Raw genomic sequence first — 17,060 nt, 5'->3', positions numbered from 1 at the left:
GGCAGTTAAACATCACACCGAGATTCGACCAAAACAAAGCTCGCCTCCAGGTCCTGTCAATTTTTTTTTTTTTTAAATGAGACCTCCAGGAGCATTTCAACGGGCAGTTCCAGCGCCCTTTCCCGTGCTGTGGACACCGGCCCTGTGTGTCCCAGGCCCTACCCAGCCTCAAACTCCCGGGCGCTGCAAACCGGAGGAATACAAAAGAAATAACAGTAAAAAACGTGCTGGTGGAATCAGCTATGTTTATTTTCTGGAGGGAGATGGGACTGAAAAACGACTTTTAATTGCATATGCTCTCTCGAGCCCCAAGTTTTTTGGAGGCGGGTGGCTGTATCCTGGGCCACCACAAGACCAGAGACCCCGAGGCTGGAGCCCTCGGACCTTAAGCACATGTCTTGGGTGCTGCCCCAAAACGGCCCAAGCCCGACAGAGCTTGTGAGGGTCATCGGCACCCCCACCCCCTTCCCCCACTCCATTCTAGGGGTGACTGGGACCTCAGAGACAGAAAGCTATTTGGTCCCCGGTCGTACTTTCGATACTTTCTATGAGAAAGAAAATGAAAATTAATACAGGAGCAGGGCTTCACAAAAGAGGCCATTTGTCTTCTTGATTATCTATTTGCTTGTCAGAGTTTGAGCTATGGCACCGGCTAGCTCCTTTGTAATATAAAAATACTCTGAAAACCTGCAAACACCCAGAAACATCTGTGCAAAAAATTAGACTCATTAAAGCTTTAAACACCTCAGAGGAAAACGATACCTTCTTAGGCGGGAGGAAAGAGGCCGGCCTCGCAGAAATCCTCCCTCCGAACCTTAATAAGCAAAGAGCCGTCTGTCTAGAAAGAGACAGCTTAACCGCATTTTATTTGCTTATGACAAATAAATCACGATATGAAAGGCTTTGCCATACTTAAGCCTCTCGTGTCCTACAATGAAACATTTTCCCCCCATTAGGGATTGGAGTCGGCCCTCCCAGTACTTTCAATCCATTTTTGGACTGGAGGGAAAAAATTAAAAGCCCCAAACAAAACACACCCACCCCAAAAGGAAAACAAACCAGCTACCACAATTTGGAGTCCTCTGAGATAGAAATTCTCCTTGGACCCTTCGAAAAAAAATCCTCAACCACATACAATGTGAGGCCGAATGGACTGAGATGCTTAAAATATACGCTGGGTGGCATTCGTCTGTATCTTTACATCAAGGTTTCAACAAAAACACGCCGTGCTGGTCACAAGAAACCAAACATTTATTTCTATTGTCACTCTGTACAGGACACAAAATTTTCACGCCAACGAAGGGTTCTAGACTCAGGCAGCCCCAGAACTAGGAAGGGACCTGGTTTGGAATGTCAGAGAGAGAACAGGAGACAGGACGCGCATGACATAAAATAATAATAATAATAATAATAATAATAATTAATAATAATAATAATCAATGCAAAACAATGATAAACTATGGGAGAGGTCTCTGCAATATGTCTCCCAGACCGGGAGGCCCCACCACATTTTCTGTGCTAGTCTCACATTCATTTGCAGCGGAGGAGAGAAGGCCTGGCTGCACAACTCAATTGGCCAGAGGGTTGTGCCCAGCTTCCAGAACTCAGCTGGCCCCTCACTCTGCCAGGAATGGCTTGACCTTCCAGAAGAAGGCCCTCTCGGGTCTCCGAGTCTCTTTTCTGTTGGACTCAATTTCCCTGCCTGGTCCTGCGGTGCCAAGGCCACCCCCCACCTCCACGTGTCCCCTTCCTGCTGCTGCTGCCCCCCACCCCACCCCTTGGTGGAAGGGGGTGAGCAGTCAGTGTGCCCATGGAGGGGCACCGAGGGGGAGGAGGGTGTGTGTGTGTGTGTATGTGTGTGCGCGTGTTACCGTGGCCAAAACACTGCGCTATCTGGCAGTCACAGGGTGCTTTCGCTGGGTGTCAGGAATGGGGGACAAAGAAAGAAAATCCAGGCTGTCTTCCAGCAGCGGCAGCAGCAGAGGCGGCGGCGTCGGAGCCGGGCCTCATTTGTTAGCCGGGTGTCGAGGTAATGGTCGCCACCGAGGCCCGTCCTCTCCGCGGCAGAGTAAACAAGACAGATGGGCCTGGGCCTGGCGTGATTAAAGATGAAGCGTGGATCCATCTTCGCCAAAGCTGAAAACGAGGAGTGCAGCCTCCTATTTCTCTTTCTGTCTTTTTCTTTCTTCCTTCTTCTTCTTTTTCTTCTTCTTCTTCTTCTTTTTTTTTTTTTAAGGAAGAAAGCAAGAGACTTGAACCTTGCTTCTGGGGGGCCTCGCCTGGCTCCCTATTGTCATTTCTATAAATAAAGCTTCCCCTCCCCCTCCTCTGCGTTTATTCGTGTAATAGATAAAGTAGGGGGAGGGCAGGTAGGCTTTTGCGGACCCAGGCCCCAGGGTCCCCTCCCGCATCTCCCCCTGCCGCTCCCCCCCCCCGGCCCCCCCCCCCCCCCGCCCGCCCAGCGCTCACAACCCACCCCCGCCCCGAGGTTCGCGGCTCCCGCGCGGGGGGCACTAGAGCGCGGGGGGGCCTCCGTTGGGCCGGCCAGGGGGCCCTCCGGCTGCGCCTGCGGTGCCACCCGAGCGGATCTTGGTGTTGGGCAACTTGTGGTCTTTTTTCCACTTCATGCGCCGGTTCTGGAACCAGATCTTGATCTGGCGCTCGGAGAGACAGAGCGCGTGGGCGATCTCCACCCTCCGGCGCCGCGTCAGGTAGCGGTTGTAGTGAAATTCCTTCTCCAGTTCCAAGACCTGCTGGCGAGTGTAGGCTGTCCGAGAGCGCTTGGGCTCCCCGCCGGCGTAATTGGGGTTTACTGGACACACACAGAGAGAGGGAGAAAGAGAAAGTTTTATTGCCCCGAAAGGGAGGAGGGAGAGAGCCCTTTCTTCCAGCTAACACAGCGTCTCCCTCCCTCCCTCCCTCCCTCCCTCTCCCGCCACCTCTCCTTCCTTGGAGGGGGGGCGGTGGGGACGAAAAGGGAAGAAAGCGGCCCCCAGGAAGAGAAGGAGACCTCAAAGTTCTGGAGGGTTATGTTGTCTCCACGTTGTTGTTTGGGTGTCTGGAGAGGGGGGGTGGGGGCAGAGAGGAATCTCCACAAGGTTTTAACCGCTCCCCTCTGCCCCCTTGGCCTGGGGCCCCGGGATGGGAGAATGAGGGGTGAAAGAGGGAGGGGGGCTTCCCTAAACCTTTCTTCTGTTAGTTCCCACCCTCTGTGCTCAGATTCCAAGCAGCGCCTGCCCCCAGTAAAAACTTTTGCCCACTTCTCGAGCCAAGGAGCCAGACTAGAGGAAAGAAAGGAAAAAATAAATACTGGGAGTTGACTCAACTCTCCGCTCAAATACAGATTACCCCCTCCTCCTTCTCCTCCCCCACCTCTCCCACCCCTCCCCAACTTCCAACATCACTGAGACTGCATCTCCCTGGCGAAAAAGTCGCTGGTGAGAATGGCAAAGAGGATGGGGAACCGACTTCAAAGGCGCGGGGCCCACCAGGCCATAAAAATTTATGGGGGATGTAATTATGTGGCTCTGAAAACAGGCGACCGTAAATCTCCGGCAATGGCGAGTTTATAGCGGGGACAATTGGCTTCCCCCAGCTCCCCCCCCCCATGCCTCCGAGGTCCCTTTGGTGTAAAGCACCGGGGGTGGGAGGGGGAAGGGGTGCCCACGCACTCACCCGTGCTCACGTGAACTTTGCGCATCCAGGGGTAGACGACGGGCTCTTTGCACGCGGAGTGGGACGGGCTGGGGTGCAGGGGGTTCTGGGCGCAGGGAGGCGGCGGGGGGCTGCTGCTGACCGCCTCGCAGCGCTGGCCGGGCTCCGGGAGGAGGGCCCCGGAGGGCGGCGGCGCAGGAGCCCGAGGGGACAGCCCGGGTGGCGGCGGGGGCGGCGGGGGCGGCGGCGGAGGCGGCGGGGGCCCGGGGTCCCGGCAGGCCGCGTAGCGCTGCACGGTGCACGCCGCGCGCCGCCCGAAGCCCGCCTCCGGCTGGAAGCCGCTCTCTCGCCTCTGGCCGCCGGCGTAGTACCCCGGCGAGTGCTCGCTGGGTAGGTAATCGCTCTGTGAATATTCCTCGCACGGAGGGAACTTGGGGTCGACATAGTTTGAGTTGATCAAAAAAGAACTCATAGCCATTAATTTCTGAGAATTGCCCACAAAATATACTAAAATTTATTCCGACCCCTGACTCGTTTTCCTGTTTCCGAAAGCCCTCCTACTTACTGTCAAGTGAACAAAGTTAGGGGCCCACGTGATCCCCGGAGCCAATGGCCGCCCCGCCTGCGATTCCCGGATAAGGAAATCTGCTCACCCGGACCCTACTCCAGCCAAAGAGGTTTATTTCCCCTTCTTCTCTTTCCCCCTCCCCACCCACCCAACACCAGGATTTACATAGGGCTCCTGCGGGGCGACCGCCTCCTCGCCAGGCTCTCTCCGGGATCAGAGAGAGAGAGACAGAGAAGGAGAGAGAGAGAGGGAGAGGAACAGGGCAGGTTGCCGCTGGAGGGCCTGTTGGGGCGCTGGGCAGAGAACAATCCTGGATCCCCTCGGAAGTTGGGGCTCCCGGTGCAGCCCCTCCTGTCCTGCCTCGCCTCCACCCCGCATTCTCTGCCTTCCATAGGCCCCCATCCCCTCCTCAAGACGGCGAGGAGCCCAGGAGTCTGTGTAGGGAGTTAAGTGAGAGACAGCCTGGGGGCTCTGCCTGGAGAAGGGAACCCACATTGGGGGCGAGAGGCACTGAGCATGGGGCTTTTCTCTGCAGTCGCCTGGGGAGGGGTAGGGAGTGAGAGAGGAGGCGTCGGGAGCAAGCAGGCGGGTGCACGGAGGGACTTGTCAGAGATGAATGGAACCGCGGGCGGATCGATAGGAAATTCATGCACTAATTCGGGGAGACCTCGCCTTCCAAATCGCATTTAGCTGCGCTATTAGTTTGGTTGTGTCAGTCAGTCCTTCCGTTCCCTTCTCCTATCCACTCCTCCCCGTGCCCAACGCGGCCCAAGCGGGGAGAAATGACTTGGTTTCTCACACTGAACACGAGCGCTGGAGTAAAAATCTTGCAACTTTTGAGAGCACACTGAATAGCAATTTGCTAATTCCAAAACCACCGGAGCAATGCTAATCACGGTGTGCAGACTTTCTAATTGCCGCTAATGCAGCCGCCTCTGCAGTGCAGAGAAATCTCACATCCTTATGATGCTGGGGGTAGGAGCCCTGGGGGTGACCCACACACAGAATAACACCCATTCCTAACTGCGTATTTCCAGGCCCTCTTGTTCTGATCCCAAACGAAAAGGAGACCTCAACATCCGTTTGAAAAGCGATTTTCTGTGCCTTTGCCCACTGACGACGATAGTCGTTCCCCGCCGCCCCCCCCCCCCGGATTTTCAGTAAAGCCTCCCTGATCCCAGAGTAGAGAATTAGTGGGCTTGAGGGAGAGAATAAAATTAAAACACCACCAGCAATATTAACCTATTAAGAGAAGCGAAAAGGGACCAAGCCTTCCAGGGGCAGGCGTGGGAGAATTCAGGTAGATGATTCCTCTGTCTCTAACCAGTAAGGGAGGAAAAGAAAGAAGAAAGAAAAAGGAAGGAGTCTTCGTGTGGTCAGTCACCGGATGGTCCTCATTTGGGAAAAAAAAATTTTTTTTTTCTTCGGGAAAAAAATGAGCGGAGTGTTTATGTCAACTACATATTCCCCTAGATACGAATTTGTGACCACAAAATTCCTTACACAAATTCGGATCTACAGGGTATATACAGAAGACAGACAGATCTTCTTGGCCCAGAAATTTTCCAGTTCTCCCACTTTGCGCGCCTTCTTCTCGTTTGGGGTGTGATTTCAGTGCTTTGATTTTATTTCGTTTTGTTCTACTTTTGAGCTCTGGGAGCAGGAAAAGGCACTGCGGGTCCGTTTTGGGGATTACAAGGTTTTCAACTCTCTTTCTCTTCTATCAGAGAGAAATTGAAACCGCCGGTCCCGCAAAGGGACGCGAACCTCGCGGCCGCCGCGCAACCCTGGGCGGCGCATGAATTATGAGATGTAAACATTAGCTAAGCACAAAAGGAGGAAGGGTCATCCTGAGGCTGCAGCATAGTCAGAATCAGGCCCTTCTGGGTGCCCTCGCGCCCCTCCCCTCCCCCTAGGACTTTTTTTTTTTTTTTAAGAAAAACAAAACCCCAATCGGTTCCTCCATGCCCCTCGAAGCCTTTAGTTTGCCATCAAACGAATATCTAGATATTTTCCAAGGCGCCTCTCAGCAAAGGGAGGAGGGAGAGGCGGCTGGGTGTGAAGGAGGTGTCATAAAAGTCCTTTTGGAAAAATTCAATGGTAAAAAGAGAGAGAAACAGCTGTAAAGAAAAATGCTGGGAGACCAAACAGATGGGGCCCCGGATATTTAATGACGGGCAATTCCATTTACAACCTGAGAAAAAGATCAAAGGCGTTTCATTTCCGAATGAAGGGCAATGAGGAACCATAAAAGATGCAGCCAGATGATATTCTGGCCCCTCCCAAACTCCCGTACCTCCTGGGGCCAGAAAAGGGGGATAATCCCTGAAGTGTGCGAGGAACCCCGCTTCTCCCACCTCCCTAGCCCCAGGCAGACTCTCTCTGTCTAAATTTGCTCATTCTGCCACCTGCTAGGGTCGCTGGCAGTGCGACCAAAATGGGGATCTGGGAAACCTGGGGGAACCTGGGGTTTCTGAATGAACTTCCTGACGGTCCCAGTAACTGCTGAATATACTAAACTGGGAGACTGGGGACTGGGCTGGAGGGAACTGGGTCCTAGACTGAATGCTGAGGGCCAGCACAGGGTTAGGGGAATTGGCGCAGAGAAAGCCTCCGCCTTGCCCAGACTCCCTACCCATCTCCCTGAGAAATACTTGCATCCCTGGTGAGCAAGTCAGAATCATATCAATTTCATTAACAAATACAGCCATAACACACACACACACAAACAACCCTCTAACCATCACATTCCAGAAGTCTCTGCCCATCCACAATTCTGGGACCCTTGCAGGTGGGTAGGAGGAGTGCTCCCACTTGCCAGAAACTATGTCCAGAGACCCTCTGATTTTCTATCCTAAATCCAGATTGCCAATTTTGGCCTCCGGGCCTGATTTCTAACAACAACACTCTCCCAGCCCAGCCAGGTTGACTTGCATATATTTGAAAAATCACACACACACACACACACACACACACACACACACCCCACCCCACCCCACCCCACGCTTGTATTTTAATGATCTTTGCCAAGAGAGGGTCCAATAGACCCCCCCACATGGGCACCTAGAGAGACTACTAGAGTCTGGCCCTGGGCCCACAGACAAAATGCCTGGGTAGGACCCCCACCAGCCCCGCAGCCTCAAGCAGGGATCTTTCCAAGTCTTATCAAAGGCCAGTTAGTCAGGGGTTCCACGACCCATTCCAACTGGCCAGGCCCCTCCCCCACCCCATACCTCCTGTCCTTCTCAACTCGCTCGCTCTCTGAAACCCGTCCAACTCAGTCGGCTTTTCCGAATTTGGGGAGGGCCGCTAGGCCGGCCACCGGGCCTCTCTGTTGCTCTGCACTTCACAAAGGATGCAGCCCAGGTGCTCGGAGCACCCCAAGAGAGAGGTATGGGAGACAGAGACACTGCGGGGCTGGGTATGGCTGATCTTAGGGACAGAGCGCAGAGATTTTCTCTTCTGCGCGCTGGGAGCCGCCACCTGCCCATCCCACCGAGGCGCCGCACCCCCCCCCCCACCAGCCGAGTGCAGCCGCGATGGGTGGAGGACAAGGTTTATCAGCCACTCCCTAGACGGATTTCACCAAAACCGGGGGCTGCCTCTCCCTTCCACCCTCAAAAGAATGCTAACAGTAGTCATAATAAAAATAAGAAAAAGCAAAAGGCTTTGCGCGCGCACCCCGAGCCACCTCCCCTGTACTCCCCGCTCGCTCGCTGGCTCGCCGGCCGCCTTCCCCCCCGGCAGCCACAGGTTGCTAGAGTGACCTCTCACTGCTCAGCCCCCTTCGCTGTCCCGGGCGTGCCCAGCCCGCACGGAATCCGTCTACCTTTTGTCGCCCGGGAGAGGGCACAGAGCGAGGGAGAGAAACCGAAGGGTCGAGGAGGCGAGCCCCCAGCCGGCCCGCGCACCGGAGGCCGCACGGAGGAGTGGAAGGCCCAGAGAGGGAGCGGGCAAGAGTACTCACCGGCCCTCCCGGCCGCAGACCCGCCCTCGGGCCCGCTCGGCCACAGAGGAGCTCGCTCTTGTCCACTATTGTGTGTCCGGAAAACCGAACCGCGGCTGCGGGCACAGCAGCTCCGGGCCTCCTTGGAGGCCGGAACAAGACTTTTTTTTTTTTTTTTTTTGATGGGTTTTTGTTTTTGAGGCGCAAGTTTTCGTATTAATCTCATACTTTGTCAGTCTTTGTTAAACAGCGAGGCGCGTCACGAGGCTCTCGAACATTTTAATAATTTTTAGACGCTGTGACCTACGGTTCACCCCTCTCCGGGCCTCCCCCACGAGCAGGCAGTTACTATAATACGCTGGCGCAGTTCGCTCGGTCATATTGAATTTTGCGCAGGTCATTACTTGGGAGAAAAATGACGGAGCAGGAATTTGATTCAGCTCATCCTCCCCAGCTCTACTTTTTTTTTTTTTTTTTTTTTTGCCAGAACCTTCTCTTCCCTTCACCCAACCCCCACCCCCAAAAAAGTCCCATTCCGATAGGGCTCAGCCTGCCCCACCTTCACCTTGATATTCCATCACTCCTGTATTTTTGCCAGTTCTGGTTCCCAGGGAAAAGTGGGAGAGGGTAGGATGATTCCACAGGGGCTCCTTTGGGGGCCTATGAGGGAGGATGGCATCTGGAGAAGCGGCCTTCGGGATCTGGGTCCCTGAGAGCAGGCCTGAGCCGGAGCCCCCTTCCCTCCTGCCTTCACTATTAAATGGCTGCATTGGTAGGGCCTGTATGCCCACCCCCTTGCATACTCTATCTGCTTTATTCCATTCCCCAGTGCCAGAGATATCCCCCTTTCTGCTCAAACTTTGGAGGCTCCAGGGCCCCAGGAATGAGTCCTCCACCTCGTGGGGGTGAGAATTGGTCCATAGGCCAGCACATTTGGGAAAGACAGAGAACCCTGAGAGAGGAGCTGGACTGTGCTGGTCAAAGCTTGGGACTTGGCTTTCAGAGGCCTTAATTTCCCTTTAAAAACAAAACAATACTCCGCTCCCCCCCCTCCCCCCCCCCCGTTTTTTGTTTAAAACCACTTCTCATCTATACAGTAACTCTTTTTACCTACCCCCATCACCACCACAAGGAGGTACTGGAATAAAGCAAGGAGGCATTAAAAATACTCAGAGACTTTCTTTGATTTGTCTCTCAAGGATTAGAATTGGTGGATTGTCAACAACACATTTTCCCCTTTCCCCAGCCTCCAAGGGACCAGCAGAGGTAGGTCAGGTGACTCCCCTTCCACCCAGTTTAAGTCTAGGGTGAGTGTCTGCAGGGAGATATACCCCCCTAGCCCAGGGAGATGGGAGAGAACATCCCCAAACACCTGGTTTGGCCAGGATGGCTGAGGACTCTCTTTTCCCCTTCCCGAGGCCTCTCCAGCCCAGGCCCTTTGGCTGCTCCAGGCTAGTCCTCAGAACCATAAATTTGCTAGCATTCTGTCCTGGAAAGGAGGAAGAAGACACAGAGGAGGAACAGGAGTTCCTGTTCAGGCTTTGACCTCTACCCCTTCTGGACTTCAGGAATTCCTTCCTGGCCTGACTCCTCAGAGAAACGTGTCCCAAGGCTGAGTAGAAATGGGGACCCACACCCAACTGGTTAGGCAAAAACTGGGGCAAATTGATGTAAAATCTGCCATTAAGTTGTTGTCTCTTCCGGCCATATTTCAAAAGGCATCTTTATGAAAACTCTCAGGACAAACACCCACAGCGCACCTCCTATACCCAATGCTTAGCACAGAAGATGAAGACATTTCATAACACAACAAACAGTCATTTAAAGACCAAAAATAGGCATATGCCCTGGTGTTATAATTACAGAGTCCCTGTAAACATGTTACTTATGAGCGCAGCCTAATGCATGGATTGGAGGTTCATTTCAGGTCGCTTGTTTCAACTCCAGTTAAAAAGATCTCTGTGAGGCCATTCAGTATTTTTCCTTCTCATTTCCCCTCCCTCCTCCACATAGGAAGAGAGGGATTCTGGATGCACACACAAGTGGAGGTTTGGGAGAGTGCGAGGATTAGCAAGCCAGCCTTCTTTCAATATCCACCTTCTTAAACCCAAGCAATTTGGAAAGAGGAATGGGAGTTCAGAAACCCTCCAGTCCTAGCCCATAGGAGTCATGGACTCCAGCTGCCTGGACCCAGCCTGGGGGCTAGGAAACCCTGAAAAACAGGCCTGCCTGGGGGCAAAAGGGGGAGTTGGGGGAGTCAGCTGTTTGGCCCCTTTAGGGGAAGCAGGGTGGGGCTGATGTTGGTGAGAATCAGGCCTTCACCTTGGAAGCCTTCTTTGGCCCCATCAAATGTCCTGCAAGGACGTGTGGGTAATTGGATTTTTTTTTTTTTTTAATGTGTGCGGCCGGGTAGGTTTTAATTACATTTTATATGGTGACTCAAAGGTTATCTTTGGGAGAGAAAATTGCGCAGAGGATTCCATGCCCCGAGCGCTCTTTTGTGCGGCTTCCCCACCCCACCAGCTCCAGGGTTTGGAGAAGGGTTTCTCCTCTACGCCAGTGTCTCCTTTCCCAGGTGTCAGTCTCTCCACCCCACTTCTGCTCCCCCACGCCCCCAGCACACGTCTCCCATACCTCCAGCACACCTTGCTCCCTCTCTTCTCTCTCCACTCACACAGCCTCCTCCCCTTGCCCAGCCCGCCCCCGCCGCTAGACGCCGCCGCCCGCTCACGCACGCTGTAAACTTTTGACCCTCCAACTTTGCGACCCCTCTGGCAATAACACTGGCCTCACGGCCCAGGGTCTCATTCTGCTGCGCCGGCTGCAGAAATCCAAGCGCAAAAACGCTTTTTGTGCCCCTCCCCCGCTCACCACCGTCCCCAACCTCCACTAAGGGCCTTAGCTCTGGGGAAGAGGAGTCTTGATTATTAAATAGCTCCTTCGGAAAAAAAACCAAAACCAAAACAAAAACGCCACCCCACTTCCTGCATCGACCCCACTTCCCGCATTTCCACCGGTCTCTCCTGTGGAGTGCCTGGAAAGGCTTTGGATGACCCGTCCTCTCCATTCTTGTCCCCGAGTGGGGCCGCGGGTGCTGGGCGTGGGGACACACAGGGTGCAGTAAGACGCGTCGGCTGACCTGGAGGAGGGAGTTTCTGGGGTGAAGAGTGGAGAGAGCTTGGAGCAAGGGTTCTTTGAGAGCGGAGGGAGCCACAGTCCCCAAAGGGCTGGAAAGAGAGCTCAGTGTCCAGGCCGTGCGAGACCCAGCGGGCCCGGGGCCACCTTGCACGGCCGCTCGCTGGCGCCTCAGAGGCCCCAGCCTGGCTGTGAACTTGGTCTAAGGCGGACTCTACTGGCAGCTCGGGGACGTTACAGCCTCTGCTTCTCGGCCAGCGCAGCGGCCATACAGGCGACCTGCGCTCTTTCGGTTTCCCTTGTGCCCAAATATCCCCTCTCAGGACCGCACCTCTCACAGGGACAGGTTTCCTTCCTCCTTCCCCAGGGGCCCGTTGGGAGTCAGAAAACAGAAGAGAGCAAATTAGAGAGGCACAAACACAGAGAATGGAACAAGCCTGCAGAATTTCCAAAATAGAGAGATTATCCTGCATCCCGCCTTCAAGCTCCAAGGGGAGATGTTCTCACATGCTGGCACTTTCCCTCTACTTTTCCTCCAGATGCTGCCTTCCGAGCTGAATCCTTCCCTTCCCACCTGGCCCGGGGTCATCTTGACCAGGCAAGCCGGACTGGGGCCTGTGAGATCCCTTTCCTCCCTGGGCACATTCATCCCTACCCCACAGGGCTCCGAGGTCAGGGATCGCTATAATCAAAGACAGCGTCAAGGCTCAGAGGCCGAAACCAGGGCCACAGCTATGTGGGCTCAGCCCGTAACTACTCGGACTGCAAGGCCAGAACCCGGCCGGGCAGCCTGGGAGCCTCTTCCCCGGGGAAGAGACGCTAGAAGAAGCTGCAGCGAGTGCATCTTCCTCTTCAAGTGGAAATGTGGGGAGAGAAGAGACAGGACAGAAGACGCCTGAAACAGGGAAACGGAGAAAAAAAGGTGGAGAAGAGATTAAAACTTGGAAAGGTGGTGACATGCCAGGTGCGACCGGTCCCAAATCGCTCCCAAGTCCAGTCCTCTCCCGTCTCCTAAATCCCCCACATCTTCTGGGAGCCCGAAATCTGGGTCTCAGTAAATTCACCAAAAGGAAGAACGAAAAATCCGAAAATCAGCCTAAACCTGTAAGCAGGCGCGTCCCCGGCCCAAGCCGCCGCGGAGGTGGCGGCAGCGCGGCCCGCGGCGCGTAATGTATGCGGCAGCGGCTCCAGCGGCTCGGAGCCCCAAGCAGGCCGGCGCTTCGGCCCCGTCTGCTGACCTCTGCGTGATCCCGGACTCTATGAATTATTGATGAGATATGAGCGTTGATTTCCCCTTTCAGGATGCAAACTCCATTATATTGTTAAAATGGCGATTTAATCGTTGAGAATAGCTTTGGTGTGGGTTTTTTCCCCCAACTCATTTGCGCCTCCTTCCTTTTCATTTAACTGTCTTAATTAAATCCTTTAACAGATTTTAATCACTTTTTGGAGGGAGGGGGAAGACGAAAGGGAAGGCCATCACCACCACCACCACCACCACCACCAAACACTAAAAACAAAACAAGCCCCCAAACCATAAAAAAGCTTCTACCTGGAGGAAGTTGGAAGGAAGGTGGGGAGGAGGCGGGAAGCCCTCTAGAAAGGTCGTGCTGCGAATATCCACCAAAGGATCCATCCCTTGGAGGGCTGGGGCACCCTACCTCTGACAAGGAAGAGTCAGGCCTGAGGGGTGTTTAATTCCACCCCTGAGAATATTTGTGTGTGGATTCTGACTGTGGGGATGAAGGCACGCTTGCCCCTGCTGAGAAGTGCGGGGACATCAAGCTTGGGGAAGGCCACACGATTCTGGTGGAGAAGGACTCTCCAATCTGGGCCCTGGGGGCACTTAGGGAGAAATGTCCATTTTCCTTAAGGGGCCCCTATTTCTCCCCTCCTCCTCCTCCCCAAGCAGCTCAGTTTCCAGGCCGGTGTCTGGGTTAATTAATATGGATGTGTAACAGCGCTGCAGCAATCGATAAATCCTGCTGTGGGCAGATCCCAGCCTCGAAATCTGATTACTTCTAGAAACTCCAAAAATGGAGAGAGTGACCCTAAAGCATGGGAGGGGTTCTCCCTAGCTCTGTCCTCCTTGGTCGATCCAGTTGGTCCCCAAGCTGAAAAGCCCATGCAGGGAGAGCCTTCTCCTCACTGCCCTGGAAGGGGTTGAGTTTGGGAGAGCGGTCTGTTTTTTCTCTTGCTCCAAATCCTTGGCTTCTGCCCCAGCATTCAGACCCCAGGGATAAAGGAACCGGGCCGGGGAAAGGAGCTTCTATTTGGATCTTGCCCCCACACCCTGTCCCCACCACCCCCAGGGAATACATTCTCACAGCCAGGGAAGGGTTAAGTGTCCGTGCTGCAGTTATGGAGAGGAAGCCGCCGATGAAATATGGGCGCTAAGAACTCCAGGGCCGGCTGGCTTTCCTGTTTACACTTCTTTATACTTCCTCCCGCCCCGTGGCGCAGAGAAACAAACCAAAACAAAACAAAATAACCAAATAAAACAAAACAAAAAAAATCAAAATCAAATTGTCTGCAGAGTGCTGGTCAGGCTGGCCTTGGGGGGAAAAGGGCAACTGCGGCCTCAATCCCTGGCTGCCTCCTCCGCCCTGCCCGGGGTTGAGGGTGCTGGGCAGTTGCAAGGATGGGCGTAAGGATCTGGCCAGAGGGTACCAGCCCGTAGCTCACAAGGTTGAGGCCTGGGCTCAGCCAGGGAGGGGAAGCAAGTGGGTGAGAAGGGAGAGAAGAGTCCTCCAGACTGGGGAACAGCTTTCCCAAAGAACATCTTGGAGGGAAGGGCGGGGGGGGGGGCGGTGAGAAGGGGGGGCTATAGCAAAGGAGAAGAAGCTCCTTGCACCAGAAACCCCTTCCCATCTCTCACCCCCTCCCCCAACACATCCTTGTTGGTTTTTAAGGGAGACCATTGCCCAGACAACCTAAAGTAGAGAAGGGGAAAACCCAGCCGGAGGGTCTTCAGGAGCCACTTAGAGGAGGAGACCAGACCCTTCAAGGGTTTTGGCCTCCAGGGAGGAAGTGGGCACCCCCGCCTTGGGCTTCTTTTTGCCATTCCGGAAAATCTGTCTAGATATGCCCAGCAGATGTCCCTGGGACACCAGCCCCACACGTTTCTTTATCAGAGTTTGCAGAGCTGACATGGAAGGGGGCAAAAAAAAAAAAAAAATCTTCAAGGCAGGCCTGGTGGTCTGGGGTTTCTGAGAGAAGGAGGCGGCGTTGGAGGGAGGCCAGGGCACATGGCAATGGGGCTTCCCAGGAGGCCCCAGGTCAGATTCTGCCCCTGCTGCACTCTTCCTCTGCACCTTACTCAACTCATTTGCCTTGTCCAGAGTGGGAGCGTGGGGAAGCTATGCCTCGAAAATATATTGGTATCTTAAAGGATGCTGAGGATCCTTTGGGAACTGACCAGAGTCTCCTTTCCAAGGGATACCAATGCCTCATCATTCTTGGGGAGATTCATCTTCAAATCAGGGTGAGGACACCAAGCTCTCTGTCCTCTTTGCTCTCAAACCTGTGAAGGCTCTCCTAAGTCAGGCCTGGGCAGGGACTGGAGAGCTCAGGGAACAGAGAGTGGCTGCAGGGAGGAGAGGAGAGAGGCAGAGGGCAGGCATCCTTTAATGGGAAATGAAGGGAATCTTGTGGCCCTCTCCTTGTCCCGAAGATCAGAAGCCCCTTAAGGCGCCACATGTCCAATTTGAGGAACTATCCACAGGAGTTGATAAGCTGGCAGGCCGGCAAAAACAGGAGTGACAGGGTGGCAGACCCCATGGATCTTAAAAGGGGGGGGGGACGGTGGTCAGTTTGGTGGAGAGGAGGCCTCTGGTTTTTAGAAGAGGGTGACTTACCCTTAGAAAATAACAGGCCCCCTGGGGGTCAAATGATGAAATCCCTCTGGTTTGTGGTGCCACAAAACAAAGGGGCTTTTAAGGGTCTGGTGGAGAGAAAAGAAGAGGGCGAGAGAGGAGAGGAAAGAGAGAACCTCTGATTTTTCTCTCCCAGCTCCTGCGTCCCTTCTCCCCGCCCCCCCCCCCCCCCAGACAGTTGGGGTCTGTGTTCTGGAGCAAGTTTTATTTATGGAGGGACTGCCAGGGATCTGCTTCAACATCTAACTCCTCCAGGCAAGGGAAGAAGTGCTCCCCTTCCCCCCCCCCCACTCCTGGCCAGGAATTAGGTTTGGAATTTGAGGGGATTGTGCCCCTCTGACCCTACTTAGAGCCAAGCAGAAGGGTCGGCTTGGAATTAACAGGCTGAAGCTGGGTGCAGAAGTGCCGCGCTCCCCATCCTGAGTAACCCCCTCCAACAGGCCTTGGAGAAAAGGCAGGGACCCCCTTTCATAGGGTTCAAAAATCTGAAAGCCAAAGAGAGCCCCAGTGCAAGGCAGCCCCCAGCAGCTGCGCTAGCCTTCCGGGTGCTTTTTCTCAGCTCAGATGTATCCAGATAAAAGTGCCCAGCCGCGCGCACGCGCCCCCACACACCCCTGACAAATGAATGTCATAAAGTTTCTTTCCTGGGGGTGGGGAGATGTCTGTCTGAAGATATCCAGCAGTGAAGTGGCCCCCCCCCAACAAGGGGCCCTTGCTTCAGTAATACACACCCTTCCCTCTTGCCCCCTAAATTTCCAAGGGCACCGAAGGAGCCCCCACGAGCCCCTTTCCCCACAAAGAGTCAGACACTCCTGCGAATACAAACCAGGCACCCCAACCGCTGAGGCCTTATGGAACCCAGTGCCCCCACTTCAGACACCCAGCCTGTCAGGACTCGGTGCAAAACGCAGACTAAATTTCCCCCACCTTATCATCTCACAGCCCTGCGGCCGGAGGCAAGATTTCCTTCCCCAGTTCCAAGCCCCAAAATTGCGAGGGGAGAAAGCGAAAGCTGGAAGCCACTTACCGCGGGAGCGCCGGGGGCCTGGGCTGCCGCCACTGCCTTCTGGGCTGGGAGAGCGCTCACCTACCTCTGCCCCCTTCCCCACCACAGCGAGCAGTTAAAGTGTCACTTAACATTCTGGAGAATGTGAAATATACCGCGCGGTGTCAACTCCCCAAAACCATAAAACTAACTTTATGGACCTCACGTGACTTTCTCGAGCCAGTGAGGGGTATCTGTCTGACTTCTCGGCGATTTTTACGATCTAACTTCGAGATAAAACCCCTATCCATTTGACATCTAAATGTCATAGCGACTTTTGGGATAGTTTGCTATGGACAAAGGGGGACAAAGTCAAGGGGTGAGGGGGAAGGAGGGCCCAGTAGAGCCTCTACGACCCTTGGCTGCCTCCTCACCAGTTCCCCCTCCCCCCCCAAGTCCTGTAAGAAGTTGGGCCAAGCTGGAAGGGATTGACCGGGTAAGTGTCCAGACTTGACTCTTGTACTCAGGGTGGAGGCGGACTTGGATGGAGGAAGACTGGGCCCTAACCCTGGGCCACTCGGGCTGGCAGGGGAACAGGGGTCTTTCAGGAGGGACCCCAACTCCTAATCAAGAAGGAAGGTCAGCTGGGCCCCTGGAGAGAGGGAGCCCTTGATAGTATAGAGAAGACTGAGGTTGAGAGAAAACCTTTGAAATTGAGCTGATTTTTTTTTTTTTTTTTTTTTTTTTTTTTGGTCTTAGTGGGTGGCAGAGCTGAATTGGGATTTGGGCCAGGGGCCAGGGGATCTGAGCAGGCCTGTACCACTCCCAAAAGGCCAGGAGCCTCCTCCTAACAGGACTTAGGCCTAAACTGCTTTCCCTGAAGAGGTTTCTAGAGGC

The 17,060-nt window shown here is 54.3% G+C and overlaps 2 protein-coding genes across 4 annotated transcripts in view; both read right to left on the bottom strand.

Annotated features, from left to right (window-relative positions):
• HOXB8 (homeobox B8) overlaps positions 1–17,060 on the bottom strand; it is a 64,192-nt gene that overhangs the window by 20,348 nt on the left and 26,784 nt on the right. For all 3 annotated transcript variants that reach the window (XR_006714919.1, XR_006714920.1, XR_006714918.1), the window contains one exon: positions 8,190–15,294. The gene's annotated coding sequence lies outside the window, so the exon portion shown is untranslated. The remainder of the gene's footprint in view (positions 1–8,189; positions 15,295–17,060) is intronic.
• HOXB4 (homeobox B4) lies at positions 1,384–8,191 on the bottom strand. Its single transcript, XM_045488530.1, has 2 exons — positions 3,676–8,191; positions 1,384–2,812 (listed from the first exon to the last, which is right to left on the bottom strand). Exons 1-2 carry the CDS (start codon positions 4,130–4,132, stop codon positions 2,514–2,516), a joined length of 756 nt encoding a protein of 251 aa, XP_045344486.1. The 5' UTR covers positions 4,133–8,191; the 3' UTR covers positions 1,384–2,513.

The sequence above is a fragment of the Leopardus geoffroyi genome, chromosome E1 (genome assembly GCF_018350155.1).
Source record: "Leopardus geoffroyi isolate Oge1 chromosome E1, O.geoffroyi_Oge1_pat1.0, whole genome shotgun sequence".
Taxonomy (NCBI): Eukaryota; Metazoa; Chordata; class Mammalia; order Carnivora; family Felidae; genus Leopardus; species Leopardus geoffroyi.
The sequence above is the reverse complement of the archived record's forward strand: the minus strand, read 5'-3'. Positions and strand labels throughout refer to the sequence as shown.

Bases quoted from the DNA above. Each gene is read 5' to 3' on its own strand.
- HOXB4 (XM_045488530.1), bottom strand. From the start codon at position 4,132: ATGGCTATGAGTTCTTTTTTGATCAACTCAAACTATGTCGACCCCAAG. The intron at 2,813-3,675 runs GTGAGTGCGTGG...GTGTGTGTCCAG, and splicing joins CAAAGTTCACGTGAGCACGG to TAAACCCCAATTACGCCGGC.